The sequence below is a fragment of the Furipterus horrens genome, unplaced genomic scaffold, assembly GCF_987537825.1.
Source record: "Furipterus horrens unplaced genomic scaffold, mFurHor1.1.pri manual_scaffold_3, whole genome shotgun sequence".
Classification (NCBI taxonomy): Eukaryota; Metazoa; Chordata; class Mammalia; order Chiroptera; family Furipteridae; genus Furipterus; species Furipterus horrens.
Window position 1 is genome coordinate 7,367,446 of NW_028327173.1, and position 18,825 is coordinate 7,386,270.

The 18,825-nt window shown below is 44.1% G+C and overlaps 1 protein-coding gene across 1 annotated transcript in view; it reads left to right on the plus strand.

Moving 5' to 3' along the window:
- Positions 1-18,825, plus strand: part of VPS13D (vacuolar protein sorting 13 homolog D) — a 235,897-nt gene that overhangs the window by 131,844 nt on the left and 85,228 nt on the right. Inside the window, exons 61-63 of the mRNA XM_090268616.1 lie at positions 8,856-9,005; positions 9,901-9,997; positions 11,915-12,063. Of these exons, the coding sequence (XP_090124742.1) occupies positions 8,856-9,005; positions 9,901-9,997; positions 11,915-12,063 (396 nt within the window). The remainder of the gene's footprint in view (positions 1-8,855; positions 9,006-9,900; positions 9,998-11,914; positions 12,064-18,825) is intronic.

Consider the following 18,825-nt stretch of genomic DNA (forward strand, 5'->3'; position numbering starts at 1 on the left):
TCTCGTTAGGGCCTCCAAGAAGTCATTCTACAAAAGTAATTGTTTCTACCTATATTTGTGTCACTAATTTTTCTTGGGAGCAGGATTCTGAATATAGTAGCTAGTTCATCAGTAACTTAGAAAACTTAGTCAAGGTAGTGTGGAGGAACCCATGGTTCCCCATCTCGCTAAAATTAAAAACAACAAGACATCACCTGACCATCATTTAGAGGAATTGAGGTTCATCAAAGGAAATAAAAACAAGGGAACTGGAGCTGTGCTTCTGGCCAACATGTAGTGCCAGGAACCAGATTCACCCTCTTACCTGAAACGACCCCCAAGTCCAGGTAAAACAAGGAGACAACAGGTTCAAGGCACTGGACATCAGGCAACAAAGGACAGCGACCGTGAGAGGCGGGAAGCAAGAGGTGAGCCCTGCAGTTGCCCCAGCTCACTGAGAAAGTTCCCAGGCCATGGCCCCAGGAGGGGAGAGGGGAACACAGAGCTGGAGCCCCAGGACCAAGGCAGCCAGAGTGCGCAGGGCAGCATGCCTAGGAGGAGCACGCTTCGCAGAAAACGCGGGAGGGCCACAGGGGGACCCTGCGAACGTTCAGCAGAGGACAGATCAGGGGTGTGTGCGAGGAGACTACCATCCGAGCCATCCGAGAGGATCTCAGGGACAGCGCCTGCTGCTCCCCCAGCGCTGGAGACACTGCTTCTTCCTCCCAGTCAGACTGGAAAAACTAATGATGGGTGGAAGGAGCATTGGGAGGACTTGTCTAGAAAGTCTTGTCTCCGTGCTGAGCTGTCCGTCGCCCGAGGCTGAGCACTGCTTCAGCCTGCCTTACAAATCATAGAAGGATAGACTTGTTCCCAGGTGACTTAACTCTGTCCCTGAACAAAGCCGAAGATACAGTGGAACACAGAAATATTCACCCAGAGGAGAATTCACAGGATCTGCGTTCTTTCAAAATGTACCAGGTGTGCAAAGGGGCAGGAAAACACAACATATAATCAAAAGGATAATCAGTCAAAATGGACCCGGAGCTAACACAGATGTTAGAATTTTTAGAGAATGACATTAAAACTGTTATGATAACTGTATTCTGCATGTAGAAAAAGTTAAGTAGGGACATGGAATATAGAAAAAACTCAAACTTCTAGAGATTGAAATGAAATGAAAAATACACTGGATTCAATTAATAGCAGGTGACACACGACAGAAAAAAGATGAATGAACTTGAAGACATAGCAGTACAAACTGTTCAGATTTAAGTATCGACAGACACATATGGACATACCTCATTTTATGGACGTCACTCTAGTATGCTCACAGACGCCACGCTTTTACAGGTTGAAGGTTTGTGGCAACCCTGCATCTAGCAAGTCTGTCGGTGCCATTTTTCCAACAGCAATTGCTCTCTTTGGGTCGTGTCCCCTTTTGGTAATTCTCACAATATTCCAAACGTTTTCATTGTTATTATATGTGTTGTGATGCTCCGTGATGAGTGACCTTTGATGTTACTATCGTAATGGTTTTGGGGTGCCATGAGCCACTCCCATATCGGAATGGATACTTAATCAGCGAGTCTTGTGTGTGTTCTGACTGTTCAACCAAAGGCCCATTTCTTCGTCCCCCTCTCCTCGGACCTCCCTGTTCCCTTAGACACAACATTGAAATTAGGTCGGTTAATAACCCTTCAGTGGCCTCTGAGTGTCCAAGTGGAAGAAAGAGTTGCTTGCCTCTCACTTTAAATCAAAAGCTAGAAATGGTTAAGCTTTGTGGGGAAGGCATGTCAAAAACTGAGACAGGCTGAAAGCCAGGCCTCTTCCACCACATAGCCAGCCAGGTTGTGAATGCAAAGAAAAGGGCCCTGAAGGACGTTAGAAGTGGTACTCCAGTGAGCACATGAGTGATAAGAAAGTGAAAACCCTTACTGCTGGCACGGAGAAAGTTTCAGCCATCTGGACGGGAGATCAGACCAGCCACAGCACTCCCTTAAGCCGGAGCCTAATTCAGAGCGAGGCCCTCACTCTCTTCAGTCCCGTGGAGGTTGAGAGAGGGGAGGGGGCCGCAGAAGGAAAGGTGGACGCTGGCAGAGATTGGTTCATGAGGTTTAAGGAAAGAAGCAATCCCTGTATCACAGAGGTGCCGGGCAGAGCAGCACGTGCTGATGTAGAAGCTGCAGCAAGTGACCCAGAAGATCTAGCTGAGATGATTCAGGAACATGGCTACACTGAACAATGGATCTTCAGTGCAGACGAAATAGCCTTGTATTGGAAGAAGGTGCCATCGAGGGCTTTATAGTGCAGGCGGAGAAGCCAGTGCCTGGCTTGGAAGGACCATTGACTGTTGTTTGGCTAATGCAGCTGGTGACTTTAAGTGGAAGCCAGTGCTCATTTGCCATCCAGAAGTCCCAGGGTCCTTAAGAATTATGCTCAATCTACTCTGCCTGTGAGCACAGGTATTGAACAACAAAGCCTGGATGACAGGCAGCTCATTTGTTTACAACATTGTTTACTGAATGTTTTTAAGTCCACTGTTGAGACCTGCTGCTCAGGAAAAAAAAAGGATTCCTTGCAGAATATTACTGCTCGCTGACAGTGCACCTGGTCACCCGAGAGCTCTGATGGGGATGGACAGTGAGGTTCATGTTGTTTCCATGCCTGCTAACCCCACATCCATCCCTCAGCCCATGCATGGGTCAGGGAGTCATTTCAACTTTCAGGTCTCATTATTTAAGAAATACATTTTGTTAGGCTATAGCTGCCATAGATATCATTCTTCTGATGGATCGGAATAAACAACACAAACAAATGAGTGAAATTGAACCAGAGGCATGTAAACAAGGAGCAGACTGACGGTTACCATGGGGGGGTGGAAGGAAGGGGGCAAGAAGGAGAAGGGTCTAATTAAGGAACTAGTGTAAATGACCCACGAACACAGACAACGGGGTGGCAATTGACTGTGGGAGAAGGGGGTTGGGAGTGAGTAATAGAGGAAAAAGTGGGACAACTAATAGAAAAAACAATAAATAAAGAAAGAAATCTTCTAGAAGGGTTTCACCATTCTAGATGCCATTAAGAATATTCATGATTCGTGGGAAAAGGTCAAAATATCAACATTAACAAGAGTTTGGAAGAAGTTGACCGCAACCCCCATGGGTGACTTTGAGGAGTTTTAGACGCCAGAGGAGGAAGTAACTGCAGAGGTGGAGATAACACTTGAGCTAGAATTAGAGGTGGAGCCTGAACATGTGACTGAATGGCTGCGACCTCATGGTAAACCGTGAATGGATGAGTTACTTCTTATGGACGAGCAAAGAAAGTGATTTCTTGAGATGGAAACAACCCCTGGTGAAGATGCTGTGAAGATTGTTGAAACGACAACAAAAGATTTAGAATATTACATAAATTTGGAATATTACATAAAAACTACTGCTAAAACAGCAGTAGGGTTTGAGAAGATTGACTACCGTTTTGAAAGAAGTTCTACTTTAGGTAAAATGCTATTAAACAGCATCACATGCTACAGAGAAATTATCAATCAATAAGGTATCATTGTCTTATTTTAAGAAATTGCTTCGGTAACCCCAGCCTTCATCAGTCTCCAACCTGATGAGTCAGCAGCCGTCAACATTGAGGCAAGATCTCTACAAGCAAAAAGTTATGACTCGGTGAAGGTTCAGATGATAGTGTTTCTTGGCAATGAAGTATTTTTTAATTAAGGTATGTATTTTTTTTTTTTAGAAAAAAATATTTGAAGAAATTTGGCCATGAATTTTCCAAGCTTAATGAAAACTATAAACTCAAGATAGAAGCAGCTCCAACTCAAACCCAAACCCAAACACACACACACCCCACATGAAGGAAACTACACCAAATTACTCAGAACTAGTGAGAAGGCACCCAGAATAGAAAACACATTGCATACAAGAACAGAGGTGAGAATGGCAGCTGATTTCTCATTGGGATCAACGTAAGTGAGATGACAGTGAGCAACATCTATAAAGTACCAAAAACAAAAAAAACAAAAACAAAAAACCAACAACAAACTCTCAACCTAGAATTCTGTGTCCAGCAAGTATATCTTTAAAGAACAATGGTGAAAGAAATGTTTTTATAGAAAAGATACATAGAACTCATTATTAGCAGATCCACACTGCAGAAAGTGTTAAGGGGCATTGCACAGCCAGAAGGAAATGGTAAAGATGGAAATCTGGGTCTACACAAAAGAATGAAGAGCATCTGAAATAATAAGTATGGGGGTTAATAAGTAGTTTTCTGTTTAAATTTCTTTAAGAGATAATCGTTTAGACAAAAATAATAGCACTATATTTTGTGATCTATACATATTAGAGTAAAATGAATGACAGCCATATCATAACATCTGGAAGGGGAGAAATGGAACTATAGTCCTGTAATTTTTAAATTAAAATTTTTTTTTATTTTTTATTTTTCCAACTACTGTTGACATACAATATTAGTATCAGGTATACGCCTCAGTAATTAGACATTATATAATTTACTCAGTGATCATCCTAATATATCTCATAACTGTCTGACACCATACATAGTTACTAGCATATTATTGTATTCCCTGGGCTGTCCTCTACAGCCCCATGGCTGTTCTGTGACTGCCAATTTGTACTTCCAAGTCCCTTCACCGTCTTCACCCATCCCCTCAGCCCCCCTCCTGTCTGTCAACAGTCAAAATGTTCTCTGTATCTGAGTCTGTTTCTGTTCTGCTTACTTGCTTATTTGTTTTTTAGATTCAGTTGTTGATAGATATGTATTTATTACCATATTTTTAATTTTTTTATTTCTTCTTCTTAAAGAAGGTCCTTCAACATTTCCTGTGATACTGGTTTGGTGGTGATAAACTCCTTTAGCTTTTTCTTATCTGAAAAGCTCTTCATATGCACTTTCATTCTAAATGATAGCTTTGCTGGGTAGAGTAATCTGGGTTGTAGGTCCTTGCTTTTCATCACTTGGAATATTTTTTGTCAGTTCCTTCTGGCCGACAAAGTTTCTATTTAGAAATCAGCTGATAGTCTTATGGGAGCTCCTTTACAGGCAACTAACTGCTTTTCTCTTGCTGCTTTTCAGATTCTCTTTTTATCTTTTAACTTTTGTATTTTAATTATGACATGTCTTGGCATGGGCCTATTTGGGTTCTTCTTGCTTAGGACTCTCTATGGTTCCTGAAATTGTATGTCTATTTCCTGCACCAGATTAGGGGAATTTTCTATCATTTTTTTCATATGAATATTGGTACGCTTGAAGTTGTCACAGAGGCACCTTACACTATCCTCATTTTTTTTGGATTCTTTTTTCTTTTTGCTGTTCTGATTGGGTATATTTTGCTTTCTTTTAATTCGAGTCACTGGTTTCATTCTTGGCTTTCTTTTCTCTACTGCTGATTCCCTGTAAATTATCATTCGTTTCTGTTAGTGTATCCTTCATTTCTGACTGGTTCTTTCTTTTTTTTTCTTTAATTAATTATTTATTTGTTAATTAATTAATTTTTAGAGAGAGGGGAAAGGAGAAAGAGAGGGAGAGAAATATCACTGTGTGGTTGCCTCTTACTCGTGCCCCCAACTGGGGACCTGACGTGCAACCTAGTCATGTGCCCTGACTGGGAATTGAACCAGCGACACTTGGCTTGCAGGCTGACGCTCAATCCATTGAGCCTGACTGGTTCTTGTATATGGTTTCTATGTCCTTTTTCATGCCATGGAAGTTCTCACTAAGTTCCATGAGCATCCTTGTAACCAGTGTTTTGACCTCTGTTTCTGCTAGTTTGCTTACCTCCATTTCATTTAGCTCTTTTTCTGGAGGTTTCTTTTTTTCTTTCATTTGGGACCTGTTTCTTTTTTGCATTTTGGCTGCTTCCCTATGTTTGTTTCTATGTGTTATGTACAGCTGCCACTTCTCCCGGACTTTGTAGAGTGGCCTTGTAGAGTAGGCGTCCTATAGGGCCCAGTGGTGCAGCCTCCCCAGTGACCCAAGCTGGGCACTGTAGGTGCGCCCCTTGTGGGCTGTGTGTGCTACCCTGTTGCTATATTACTGTCACTGGGAGGTATTGACACCCCCAGGCCACTCGGCTACGAGGACCAGCTGCCACTACAGCAGATGAGCTGCTGTGCAGGAGCTGACCCTGTGGAGCAGGACTTGCTCCAGCGGGGCTTTGGTGCTCACCAAGGCTGCCCCTTAAGTGTGTCGCTTGTAGAGTTGGTAGGGTTGTAATCCACATGGTCTGAAGCTGTCCACCAGGTACCCTGGCGGCTCTGGTACCCCCTGGGAGGTGTAGAGCCAGCCACTAGCTGTACCTTACCTGGGGCCACCCAGCACAATCTACAGAGCAATCCGCAGATGGCTGCTACTTGAGTTGGGCTTGGAGTTGCCCGGGAGAGGCCAAGCTGTGAACCAAGGCCTGCTGCCTCTAGTGCCAGGCACGGAGCCACTTGGCATGAGGTTGGGGGGCCACAGGGGCCAGATGCTGCTTGTTGGAGAGAAAATTTTAGGGAAGTCTGAAGTATGAGACAAGAGAGGCCAGTCATATGGAAAAGCCACTGGAAATGGCTCAGATAGGCCTGCAAGTTGGTGGGTTGGCATCTCTGGGAATCACCAGGGTGAGGCAGTGTGAGCCAGGTCGATGAAGACTCAGCTATGTCGCTTGCCTGTCGGCTCTGTGGGGCAAGCCTCAGAAAAGGAATAGTGGCTTCTGCCAGCACTTGTTTCTGCCCCTCCCCAGCTTTCACTGAGGCCAGTCAGTTCCTCCCCATATGTCCCTGGTTCCTTTCAACCTGCTGCCCCAGTGCTAGAGCACAGAGGGAGTGAGTCCAAGTAAATCCATGCACGGGCCCTTTCGGAGGAACTGCCTGGGGTTCCAGAAGCCCTCCTTCTCACTCAGCCGAAATCCCTGCTGGTTCTTACAGCCGGAAGTTATAGGGACTTGTCTTCCTGGCACTGGAACTCTTGGCTGGGGTGTCTGGTGTGGGGCTGGGAGCCCTTGCTCCTCGGGTGGGACCTCCGCAGCCAAGATAGTTCTCATAATTTTAAACTACCACATGTGAGTGTGGGACTAGCCCATTCCACATCTTCGTCCTTCCTACCATTATTGACGTGGCTTCTTCTTTAAATCCCTAGTTGCAGTACTTCCATTCAGCTGGATTTCAGGCAGTTCTGAATGACGGTTGTTTTATAGTTTAGTTGTATTCTTGATGTGGTTGTGGGAGGATTTAAGTACTGCATTTACCTATATATCACCATCTTGACCGGAAGTCATACTGTAATTTTTTTTATAGGTGAAGTGGTATGATGTCATTTGAGTGTAGGCTGCTAAAGAAGAATACCGTAACCCTAAAGCAACCACCAAAAGAATTACACCTAGAAATCTAACAAAGGAGATAAAATGCAGTAATAAAAAATACTTGATTAATCCAAGAAAAGGCAGGGAAGAGGGAAATTTAGGAAAGAACAGATGGGACAAATAGGAAGATTGTTGATTTACTCAAACCTACTGTATCAATTAATTAAATGTAAATGCTATAAACACCTCCAGTTAAAAGAGAGAGGTTATCAGATCAGATTAAAAAGTAAGACCCAATTATATATATACTGCCTTCTAGAAACTCACATTAAAAATAAAGAAAGGAATAGGTTAAAACGAAAAGAGTGGGAAAAGATGGAGCACGCTAACACTAGTTATGAGAAAGTGGGAATAGCTAGATTAATATCAGACATAATAACTGAAAGAAGAAAACAGACAAATACACAATTATAGTAGATCCCGTGGCCACTCTCTGAGTAACTGACAGAATAAGCAGGAAATCATTAATGATGTACTAGGTTTGAACAGCGCTACCAGCCCACTAGACCTAATCAGCATGTAGAGAACACTCCACCTAGCAACAGCAGAAAACATATTCTTCTCAGGTGCACATGCAGCATTTCCAAAATAGACCACGTTCTGGACCATAAAACAAATCTCAACAAATTCAAGAGGATTCAAGTCACACGCAGTGTGCGCTTTGATCACAACGGAATTAAAGCAGATGCAATGGGAAAAGAGTTTGGAAAATGCCCCAAATACTTGAAAACTAAATACATTTTTATATAACCCATAGATCAAAGAACAGATAGATCAAAGGAGAAATTAGAAAATATTCTGAACTGAATGAGAATGAAAACACAACGTATTGGAATTTGTGGAATGCTGCTAAAGCAGCTGAACAACACCAACAACAAACCCAGAATACGCTGCAGAAAGGAAATAATGAAGATCTCCATGGAAATCAATGAAACAGAAACCAGCAACTGTAGTGGGAAAAAAAAATCAAATCAAAGGCCGGTCCTTGAGATCAATCGGATGAGGGGAAAAAAGAGAAGGCACGAATTACCGATATCGGGAAAGGGAGAGGTGCCAGAGAAGGCGATAAAAGGGGCCGCTTTCTGGGGACGGAGCTTCTAGGGGAGCTGCAAACTTCTAGGGGCTGCCGGCTGCTGGGTTTCCGCCGCGGTTGCGAGGCTATTGGTTCCTGAGGCCACTGTGGGCCTGGGGGGGACAGATGGGAGTGACAAGTGAAAATGCCACAGAGCTTGCTCTTCTTCTTGGGTTTTAGCTCATTTTCTCAAATAAATGAGCCCTGGAGAGCTGCAGACCTTTGAATCACGTTCAGAGTTCTGCAGAACTTGATGCTGAGCACTTTTGCCCGAGTTCTGTTGCGATGCTGTAAGGCAGCACCTCTCTTTGTAACGTCACTCCCAGACTCCTCCTTTCTGGACTGGAATGCTCTCCCAGTTAGAGGCCAAAGGGAGACCTGAGCCCCTTGTCTGTTTCTTTTTCATTTTGCTGCTTTTTCGTGACCCAGGTGGACAATCAGCTCATTGGCACCACTCAGCCCTTCATGCTCTACGTGACTCCCCTGAGCAGCGAGAATGAGGTCGTGGAGACAGGCCCTGCCGTGCAGGTGAATGCCGTGAAGCTCCCTAGTAAGAGTGCGCTGACCAACATCTACAAGGTAGGCTGGTGGGGCCGAGCCGTGCGGAGGGCTGGTTGGTCCTCTCACGGGTCGGTGTCAGGGCAGCAGGGCGGGGTGTGGATGGACAGAGTCTGGTGGGATGACGGGACGGTGACTGATTAAGATGTGTAAAGGAACTGACAGGAACTCCTCTTAGCACTTGTATATTCTTATTTGTGTGTTCGATGACCTTGCAGGTGGTAGCTCTAAATCCACTGGGGCCCGAGTCTGTGGGAAAGCATAGCATCTCCTAGACTGATGAGGGCCAGGCATGATCCAGATAGATTATTAATTAGATCAGAGTCACCCAGAAGACTACTGAAAAGGGAGGTAGGAGGGGTCTGACCTTGGGACTGACATCTCCGATGTAAGCTGCCACACTGTTTACTGAAAGGGAGCAATTCAAAGTGATACATTTTCTTTCCTGGAGAAGCCTACATGTGCAAGCTAGTTGTCACAGCAGCAGGTTCTGGAAAAGGAGGAACTGACAAAAAGGTTGCCTCCCATATTTCTGGTCCTTTGTCACTGGTGTCTTGAGGCCAGGCCTCAAATCCACAGGCCAGTCCTACTGCTCCTTAAACTAGCCGCCAGCCATGTGAGCTCAGTACTGTGAAGTTCGCCCACCACTATGCATCTGAAGGTGTCATTCTGGCTAATGAGACACAGGTGCCCTCAGAACCAAACCACAGGTGGTGAATTGTCTAAACACCTGCAATTTTGGCTAATTATAACAATGTAGAGAGAGATGAGCCAGAAATAATTTGGTGATATGACTATAAAATTACGTTGAGTAAAGAAACCATATCATGTCAGTGGGGCCTTCTTAATGGCACAGAAAAACTCAGATTTATTTTTCTGGGGTTCACACTGTAAATCAGGATCTCTTTACCTCTAGCATCTGATGATCACGGCTCAGAGATTCACGGTGCAAATCGAAGAGAAACTGCTCCTCAAGCTGCTGAGTTTCTTTGGCTACGATCAGGCAGAGTCAGGTAATGTCGAATGCTCTAGGTGTGTATCTGGGAATCGGCCCAAGGACGGCATCTCCTAGCCTGCTTCTGAAATTAGGTTTGTTGAGAGTGCCTGACAAGCTCCCTTTCCACTTTTAGCCTGAACTAGGAAGGTTTGTGTTTCCGGGTTTCTCTTTCAAAGGTATTGCTTGTTGACAGAGGAAGGAAGGCGTGGAGGTGCTCGGAAGTGCCCAGGGGTGAGCCTTTGGGAGGCATTTTGCTAGTCCTCGTGTTTTGCCTTTGCTGACGTCTCTACTCTAGGCTAACAGAAGTGGTGTTAGTTATTATTTAGCAAACCACTTTGTTTTTTAACCTTTGTTTCTGAAACAGACTCGGGGCGAGAATCAGAAATCCTTTTGGCAGTTCCTTTGGTTTAGTTGAGGGGGAAAAAACTGGCTAGCCTCAATTCCTTAACTTTTTACATTTGTTCCCTTTTGCTTTACAAGGTTTTTAGTTACTTTACCCTCCTTCGGAGAGGGGAATAAGGTAAACTGTTGAAAAACCTGAATTTTCCAGCAGTGTTACAGAAATAATTTAGCTGTTGTCTATTTTAGATTTCTTCACTGTGGCCTTTGCAAGACTATGTACAACCTAGAGAAAATCAGTAATGCTTAGTCTTTTGAAGACTAGAGTTAAAATTGAGCCTGAAGAAATGAGAAGATAGAGACATTTATGTTTATTGCCCATGTTGGCTAGAGAAAATAAAAAAAACCTGGGACATGTGTACATTTGCACATATGTACACACCATGTAAGCAAAAATATTTTTGCCCTTTTTATCCCAGACGTGGAATTTAAGTTTTAAGCGTATTTGGGAATAAGAGCGAGATGCTCTCTGTTTGCTGCTGCTTCCCACTTGGCGCTGGAACACCAGTGTTTATACTTGGACAGTCTCTTGAGGGCCTGCCTACCAGGTACCTGTTGTCTTTGGTGCCTTTCTGAGAAGTTTTACTTTACGTGTGATGGGACATGCCTTTCCTGTGAGTTGCTGTAAATAATTTCCCCTCCCCCGCTTCTGTGAAAGCCTTGCCTGCCTTTCATGGAGTATCTCCTCTGCTCTCTGTTTCTGTTTCCTGAATACAGATAAGTTGGTCTCTGTTGCAGTATCATTTTTTTTTTTTTACCTATTTCTTTTTTTCTGTAAATAGAACTCGAATAGCTTAAAAGCATTAATTTGTCTGATAATTAATGCTTTAATTACCTTTGTATAATACCTCCGGTTTTATTGGTAAGGCACATGAAGCCGAGTGAAAATAAGCTGCCCAAACGGGTGTGGGGCCAGCAGTGATCAAAAGAGCCCTTTGCTGTTGTGCGCTAAGGAAAAAACATGCCTCGTTCACGCCGTTTACACGGGTGTCCACCATGCAGGAGAGAGAAGGCCTCTTGTCCTGACGTCAGTTCTTTATAGCCTGTTTCTTTTTAAGGCGTTGTGTTTCCAGATTCATTATTTATGGGTCATGTTGTTCATTATGATTCGGTTAAACTCCATTCCAAACACTTATTTGGCTATCATCTTATGAAATAAATTCAGGAAATCTAGGTCATTTATAACAATAACAACATGGTTTTTAGAAACCTTATTGCCAACAGACACACCCATGACGTCTGGTTTTCCCACCTGGATTATTTTTTCCCAAAGATGATATCTGCCAGATGGTAATAGAGTCACAAATCAAAAGATGAAGCTGTTGTGCTTTTTTGATAAACAACATGAAACAGATCAGCTTTACAAAGGAATGGCATCACGATACCGTACATATTACTGAACCCCGAGAAACTAAATTTAGAGAGATTGATGTTTACGTTTTTATATGAGTTTCTAAAAATGCAAATCAAGTATTTGAGTCATAAGACTTCAGGAGATTTATTTTTTGTAAAAACAACTTTATCTTTGTACCAGAGGTTGAAAAGTATGATGAAAACCTCCACGAAAAGACAGCAGAGCAAGGAGGGACGCCAATCCGCTACTACTTTGAAAATCTCAAAATCAGCATTCCCCAGATCAGGCTGAGTGTGTTCACCTCCAACAAGCTACCCCTGGATCTTAAGGTGAGCTGGTATCTGGATAAGTTTTAAGAAATGACTTTTCCTTGGAAAAGAATGAGTGTGTTTACTCTGTGCTTTTTCTGTCCAGCATCATTTGTAGCAGACATGTTTATAGGTTTCCTTTTTTAGAAGATTTATTGACTCACATATATATGTATGTGTGTGTGTATGTGTATATTCCTTTAAAAAAATGTTTAAGTATGACTTTGCTAAAGATTAAGGCGTAACAGAAGAGTAAACACAGAGAATTACGTTAAAACCCATCTGCCCTCTGCTTAGCTCTTGGCTTATCTCAGTGCGGCGAGCGCCTCCTCTCCTAGGGCCGCTCCCAGACCCAAGAGGAAAGCTACAGCCAAGAGAGTCTCTTCCTTTTGTGCCCAAGACCCGCCTGCCCGGCTGGTTCTCTTCTCCTCTCTGTGTACTCCTCGTCTTGAATGGTTGACACTAGAAATGTCTGCCACCTTCAAGGAGGACTTGGCTGCATACCCACTGCCCACAGAGAGTGGCCTTGCCTCCCCCCTGCCATGCCAGCACATAACGCTCCTCCGGGTCACCGTGATGCGGACCTGACAGATACAGTCTCAATACCATCTTCGTGTTGGAGTAAGGCACAGGCTGAGATTGAAATCCAGGCCTACCTGATGCTAAAGTCTCTCTCCATATGTTTCCTCTGTACTGTGCTGCCCCCTAGAATATAAGCAATCAGAGAATTTCACAGCCATAGGAGTCCGCAGTGATCCCCTTGCTCAGTGACCGAGGGTGCTGGAGTTGGCAGTGTTTTGTCACTCAAGCCTGTGTAGGCAGTGACAGGAGCAGGAACTGAACCCAGGTAACTGTTGGAAAGTCTGCCCTTAGGTTGACTCTAAAGCTTGCACCCATCGCTTTTGGTTCTCTCCCTCTGCTGTACTTGAAGGTGGCCATCAAGGCACCCACGCCCAACCGAGCACCAGCCTAAGCCTTTTCCACTGCCCTATACTCCCCTGTTTCAGATACTGCAGGATGGTTTGTCTTTCTGAACAGGATTAGCTAGAGACACGAACAGGTAAGTCATAAGCCTGGAATAATATATTCAGGTGCCTGCAGGGACTGTGCTGGCGAGGCAAGTCCGTCACCAGTGCGGCGGGGACCGTGGCCACAGCATGTGTACGCTCCGTCTGCAGGGGCAGCACGCCACAGCTCCAGCTGGGGCCCCAAGGGAGCGTGAGCCAGTGCTGCCAGATCTTCAGCTTTTTTTAAGTGATGCCGGAAGTCTGGGTTTTTATGTGGAATCTCCTGGTTTTAAACATTGCCAACCAATTTGAGTTCTTTTGTGTTTTTTTTTTCTTAAACCTTGTGGGCCTAACGAAACACATGTGTGGGCCTCATGTGGTCCACAGTTTGCCAGCTCACAGCTTCTAAAATAGCCTTGCAGGTACCGAGACAGTAGTCTGGTCAACATCAGATCCTGTTTGGATGAGGACGGGGCAAGAGTGACTGCCTCAGAAGGCAGCAGACTGGGGCCGTGCTGCCGGGCACGCCGGGCAGGGCCCGGGGGCAGGAGCTGTCCCTGCAGACGTCCTGGGAACAGGGCAGGGTGCCCTTCCTGTCGGACTGTCCTGGCTGCTTGATTTGCTTCCATCTTATGTTTCCCAGGAGACTGAAGAGCCTTACAATTAGCATGGGCGTTTGGGGGAAGCCATGGGAAAACCACTATCTTGCTAATATCCACAAGTATCCACTTGACTTATGTGACCCTTTGGAATGGGTTTGTTTGATAAAGTATATATTCCCCCAGAACACTGGGCACTCGCCCAGCAAACCAGTGTTAAGCATTTCCTGAAAGTTAAGGACTTCTTGTTTTTTAAATCATCTTACTGAGAAACACAGACACCTAAATATTCCTTTCAAATTGCTCCCAGCAGAAAACTTTACCCCACACTGACAAATGCAATACGATTTTCTCCAGTGGAAGTGGCTCCCGCTCCCCAGTTGCAGGGTCTGAGGCTTGCATGTACTCTCTGCATACAATAGACTGGGAATCATTTAAGGCAAATGTTTCATTTGGCACTATGTTTAGGGAACATTTCTAAGGCATTTTTCAAATGATTGTTAAGTAAACTTAATGGAGCAGCCACATTATGAGGTGTGGGGCGGGTGCCACTCTGAACGGGGTACATTCATGTTTCAGGCAGGGTGCTGGGAATTGGGGCTTCAGAGGTAAATTCTCCGCTTGTGGAAGTCACCATTTTACTGTGCCTTGAGTTCTCCTGGTGGAGTCTGGGACTCATAAAATAATGTCATTTATTCAAAGAGTTTCCTAACAGACTAATATCCCTTTATTAGCTGCTCTTAGGAAGAGCAGTGTGCTCTCTGAGCTGATAGGTGACGGCTGAAAGGATGTGCTTGGGAAATGGAGTCCCATCCTGGAGCTGGAGTCGCAGGAGTCTGACTAAAAGGTAACCACGTCGTTGGTGGTGAAGGAATAATGATCTCGATTCCCTTGACTCCAGGCCAGAAGCGAGGCTGTCAGAAATCTCCGAGTGAAGTCTCTTCGGGTTTCCAGGGAGGGTACGTTACTGCAGCTAGAGTGTCTGTTCAGAAGGCCTCAGAGCAGTTTCACATCTGCTGTCTCAACTGGATTCCTCCTCCGTGATGGGGGGGGGGGGCGGGGATAATAAATTTCATTTCACAAATGCAAAGAGGAAGGCCCAGCACCTCCGCCCTCATTATTCTCCCAGGTCTGCACGTTAGAGAGGAGCAGCATAACGTGGACAGTGCCAGGTAGCTCATACGTCCTCTTTTATTTTTTTAAAAAAAAGAAAGATCAAAAGAGGCCAGGAGCCTTTAAAAGGTTTCACAAGGTGGCCTACAGCAGTTCTTTTCCCATTTAGAGCATGGGGGGATTACAAAAGAAGGGCTTTAATTGAGCAATCTAGTTTGGAAGAAAACCCACATTTTAATGGTCAGAGAGCAAGAGGGTGGGGGTGAGGGGGAATTTCAAACAAAGACACTATTTAAAAAGCCTAAAACTGTCTTCTCAAAGGCTTGAAATAATTTGTTGGGAAACTTCAGACCCTTTACTTTTTTCCTCCCCTTCCTAAATAAAAACCAGATTTGTTAAAGGAAAAAAGATCCAGTATTGTTAATTGTATTTCAGAAAGTGCCAGAGAGGGAAATATCCCTGTAGTTTTAAACACCGTCCCAAGAGGGAAATGGGCAAATACCCTGCTTCACATAAACAGTCTCTATGCACCATAAATAAACCTTTAAAGAATGAATTCCAGACAGTTTTGTTTAGTGCAGGATAAACTAAGAAAGGAAAGGATGTGGCCCAGGGACTGGCTTGTGGCCGGCGACCTTATGGCATATGGGCAGGTATTTCTTCTTTCAGCTTGATGAAGCCTCTGGAAGACTGCAGCGGTTTTTGTCTGGCGGAGGTAGGAATAGGCACTTTCCTGTGTTTGTCAGGAACTTGTGAGCACGGATTGTTTCCCCCAGAATCCATTTTATAACAGGAAACTGCTACTTGCGTCAAGAAGCCTCAACCCCCGTACACTCCTGTGTTTGACGGGCCCTTTAGTTTCTCTGTATAAGAAAAGGTCCCCTTTCCTCCCATCTCTTCTCCTTTGACCAGAACAGCCTGAAGGTGGCAGGCTCATTCATACCAAGAGCTCTGTCTTAGCTTTTCAAATGTGGGGGCCCCAAAGCAGTCGATGACAAGGTAAAGATCGTTTTATTGAAGGGCCAGACGAAGCCCATTAGCCATTCAGAAAGGGGACGGGGTCTCTGGTGAGGCTTGGAGTGTTTGCCAGTTTGTGTGGTTCCTCCTCTTCACCGCGGGGCTGCAACGAGGAGGTCAGGGTATACGCCTTCTGCCTTTCGCCTTTGTCTGGGTCTCACTTCCTCTTCTGTGAGAAGAAAGCGGTGCTCAGAGCGGTGCTGACAGAACAAGCCGATGTCAGTACCCGGCTTCCCCAGCGTATTTTTGTGTAGCTCTAAGCAGAACAGCTAAGTCTACGGGACCTCAGTTTCTCTGTCAGGGAAAGGAGCAAAACAACGCACGCTTAGTCATTCCACATGGATGAAGAGCAGGAAGTTTTTCAGGAGAAACAGCGTAATCCTCCATTCTGGTCTTCTTGCTTTCCACCTAATAGGTAGTTACTACTGTGAAAGTGAGTGTGTTCCAGTCTGAGATCTCCTAATGCCTGTCCACGTCCGCTCAGGCTGTCCTCTCAACAGCTCTTTGGTTTGACATATAATTAAAAGGAGACCGTTAAGCTGAATTAGCATGTTTGTCTGAATTAATTTGAGGATGCTCTTAATCTCTGAAATGTTTTGTTCTCCAGTTATTTGGTAGGAGGTTATGGGTTGACTTCCCAAGGCGCCAAGTCCAGTGGCCTCTTTTCTGTCCCTTGTGGGGTCCTGGCTCCTGTCTGATGTTCCTGACCTCTTGTCATCTTTCTTTTCTAGTTCTCTTCTTACTCCACCACTTGTTTCTTCTGTCCTTTTCAGTTTTCTTTTACTCTGCTCCTCCTCCTCCTAACCCACATGTTAAAGGCCATTTTTTTCTCTGAACTGTCTGGTTATGTCACTTGTCCATTTTTTAAAACCATATGATTAGTCTTTTATCTCCTCTAACTTTAGAAGCTCTTTATGTAAGTTTTGTGTGTGATATAACGTGCAGGTATTTTTTTCTTTGATTTTTCATTTGTCTTTTTATGTTGAGTAAAAAAAGTGTGTGTGTTTTTTAGTCATACAAAAGCTTTCTATTTTTATGTTGTCAAATTTATCAGTCTTTTGCCGTTTTGAGTTACCAAAAAAGTTTCCCCATTCTCTGGTTTTAGGAAGTGTCATCTTTAATTGTATGATTTCGTTTCAATTATGAACATACTCTGGTTCCAAGAGTTCCAAAATTTGAGGCAGCCTGTGAAAATACATGCTAAAATAATTTTTTAAAGTAAGAAAATAAAATAGAGTCCATTAAGTTGCACATGAAATTTCACCATAAGGGCATATTATTAAGTGGGAAACATAGGTGTTTTTTTTTAAACTTTTTAAAAGGTTTTATTTACTTTCAGAGAGAGGGCAAGGGAAGGAGAAAGAGCAGAAGAGAAGCATCAGTTGGTTGCCTCTTGCACGCCCTCAACCGGGTGCCTGGTTTGCAGGCTGGTGCTCAGTCACTGTGCCATACCAGCCAGGGCTGTAGGTGTTTTAATAAGTGCTATTAGACGAATTAGATAGTCATGTAGGGAAATGTAAAATTAGGTTGATTATTCATACTCTACCTAAGGATAAATTCTAAATGGATCAGAAATATTTTAACATTATTAGCATGAACAAGTGTTTTCACATTCAAAGAAGAAGAAGAATTTGGCATGCTCTCTAAAATCCTTATAGTATCAATCATGTTAAATAAAAATGTAATTGGAAACTAAACCATATCCAGAAATTATTAACTGGCTTATAGCAGACCCATATCAGTTGAGAACTATACGAAAAGCTAGATTTAAAACAACAACAACAACTACTAGTCTATTTGAAGGTATTGGAAAGTTACCAAGACAGACAGGACTCCAGGGTCCAGGATTTATGAGAGGAGGGAAACTTGATGAGGTGAGCGCAACATTTATTCTGCTTTTATTCTTGAGACATTTCTAGTTGGTAAGAGGTGTGGGGAGAAAGGTAGAGAAGTCAAGCAGAAAGCAGCTGCCGGACGGCAGAGAACTGGCCATCTCGTGAGGCGGGCAGAGCAGAAGCTGGACTTCATTGCCACTCAGAGAGCTGGTAATTGAGGGGCTAATATGTTACAGAGAAGGGATAGGTGGAAAAGAGACCCCAGTAGTCTGAGCTGCTTTATTTTTTGAGACAGGTGCCAATTTCTAAATAAACTAGTCGGACAGAAGCCAAGCAAGAAGTGGCAGCCAAAAGCCTGAATGAACATCTAAATAGACCTTTTAGCAGTTTCATGGTGCTAGGGAGAGTAAAAATGGAGGAATAGAATTGGTTTTCAGTTGAGACCACTGAAGGGCTATACCAGGCCTTTGTACAGACTGAAATCCAGCCTTGAGGAAGCACAAATCCTGATTGGATTAAGCCCCTTTAACTGCCTGCCAGAAGCTAAAGACTAATCCAAAGTCCCTGTAGATTTTCATACAAAATGTGGCATTCAATCGCAAATCACCCAGCTTACCAAGAAATTGGACCAAGAGAAAATACAGGCACTAGAAACAGATCCACAAAAATCAATTACATTTCTACATGTCAGCACCAATTATACAGAGAAAAGGAAAGTTTGAGGGATGTCATTTATCAAAGTGTTAAGAAAGCCTCCAATACAGTATCTTTATTACTGAGTACGAAGTCATCCCAAAACTTAGTGGCTTAAAACAACCATTAATTGTGTAGGTCAGCCATTGGGGCTGGACTGAGCTGGGCGGTGCTTCTGCTGCTCTCACCTGTGGTTTTCCACGTGGCGGGAGCTGTCTGGCGATCAGCTGAGGCTGAATGATGTGAGATGCCTTAGTCACATGCCAAGTGGCTGGTGTTGGCTGTCAAAAGAACCTCCTTCCAAATGGTCATTCGTCTTCAAGGAAGCTGGTCTCGGCTTCTTCACGTGGTGGAAGCGTCAGGTGGGGCAGAGCAGAAACTCCACGCTCTCTTGAGGCCTCAGCTCAGATGTCACAGTTACTTCTGCTGCATCTCATTGGTTGAAGCAAAGTAGTACATCAGTGAAGATCCTCGTGGAAGGGAAGTAGACTCTACTAATAGTAGAAGATGCAAAGAATT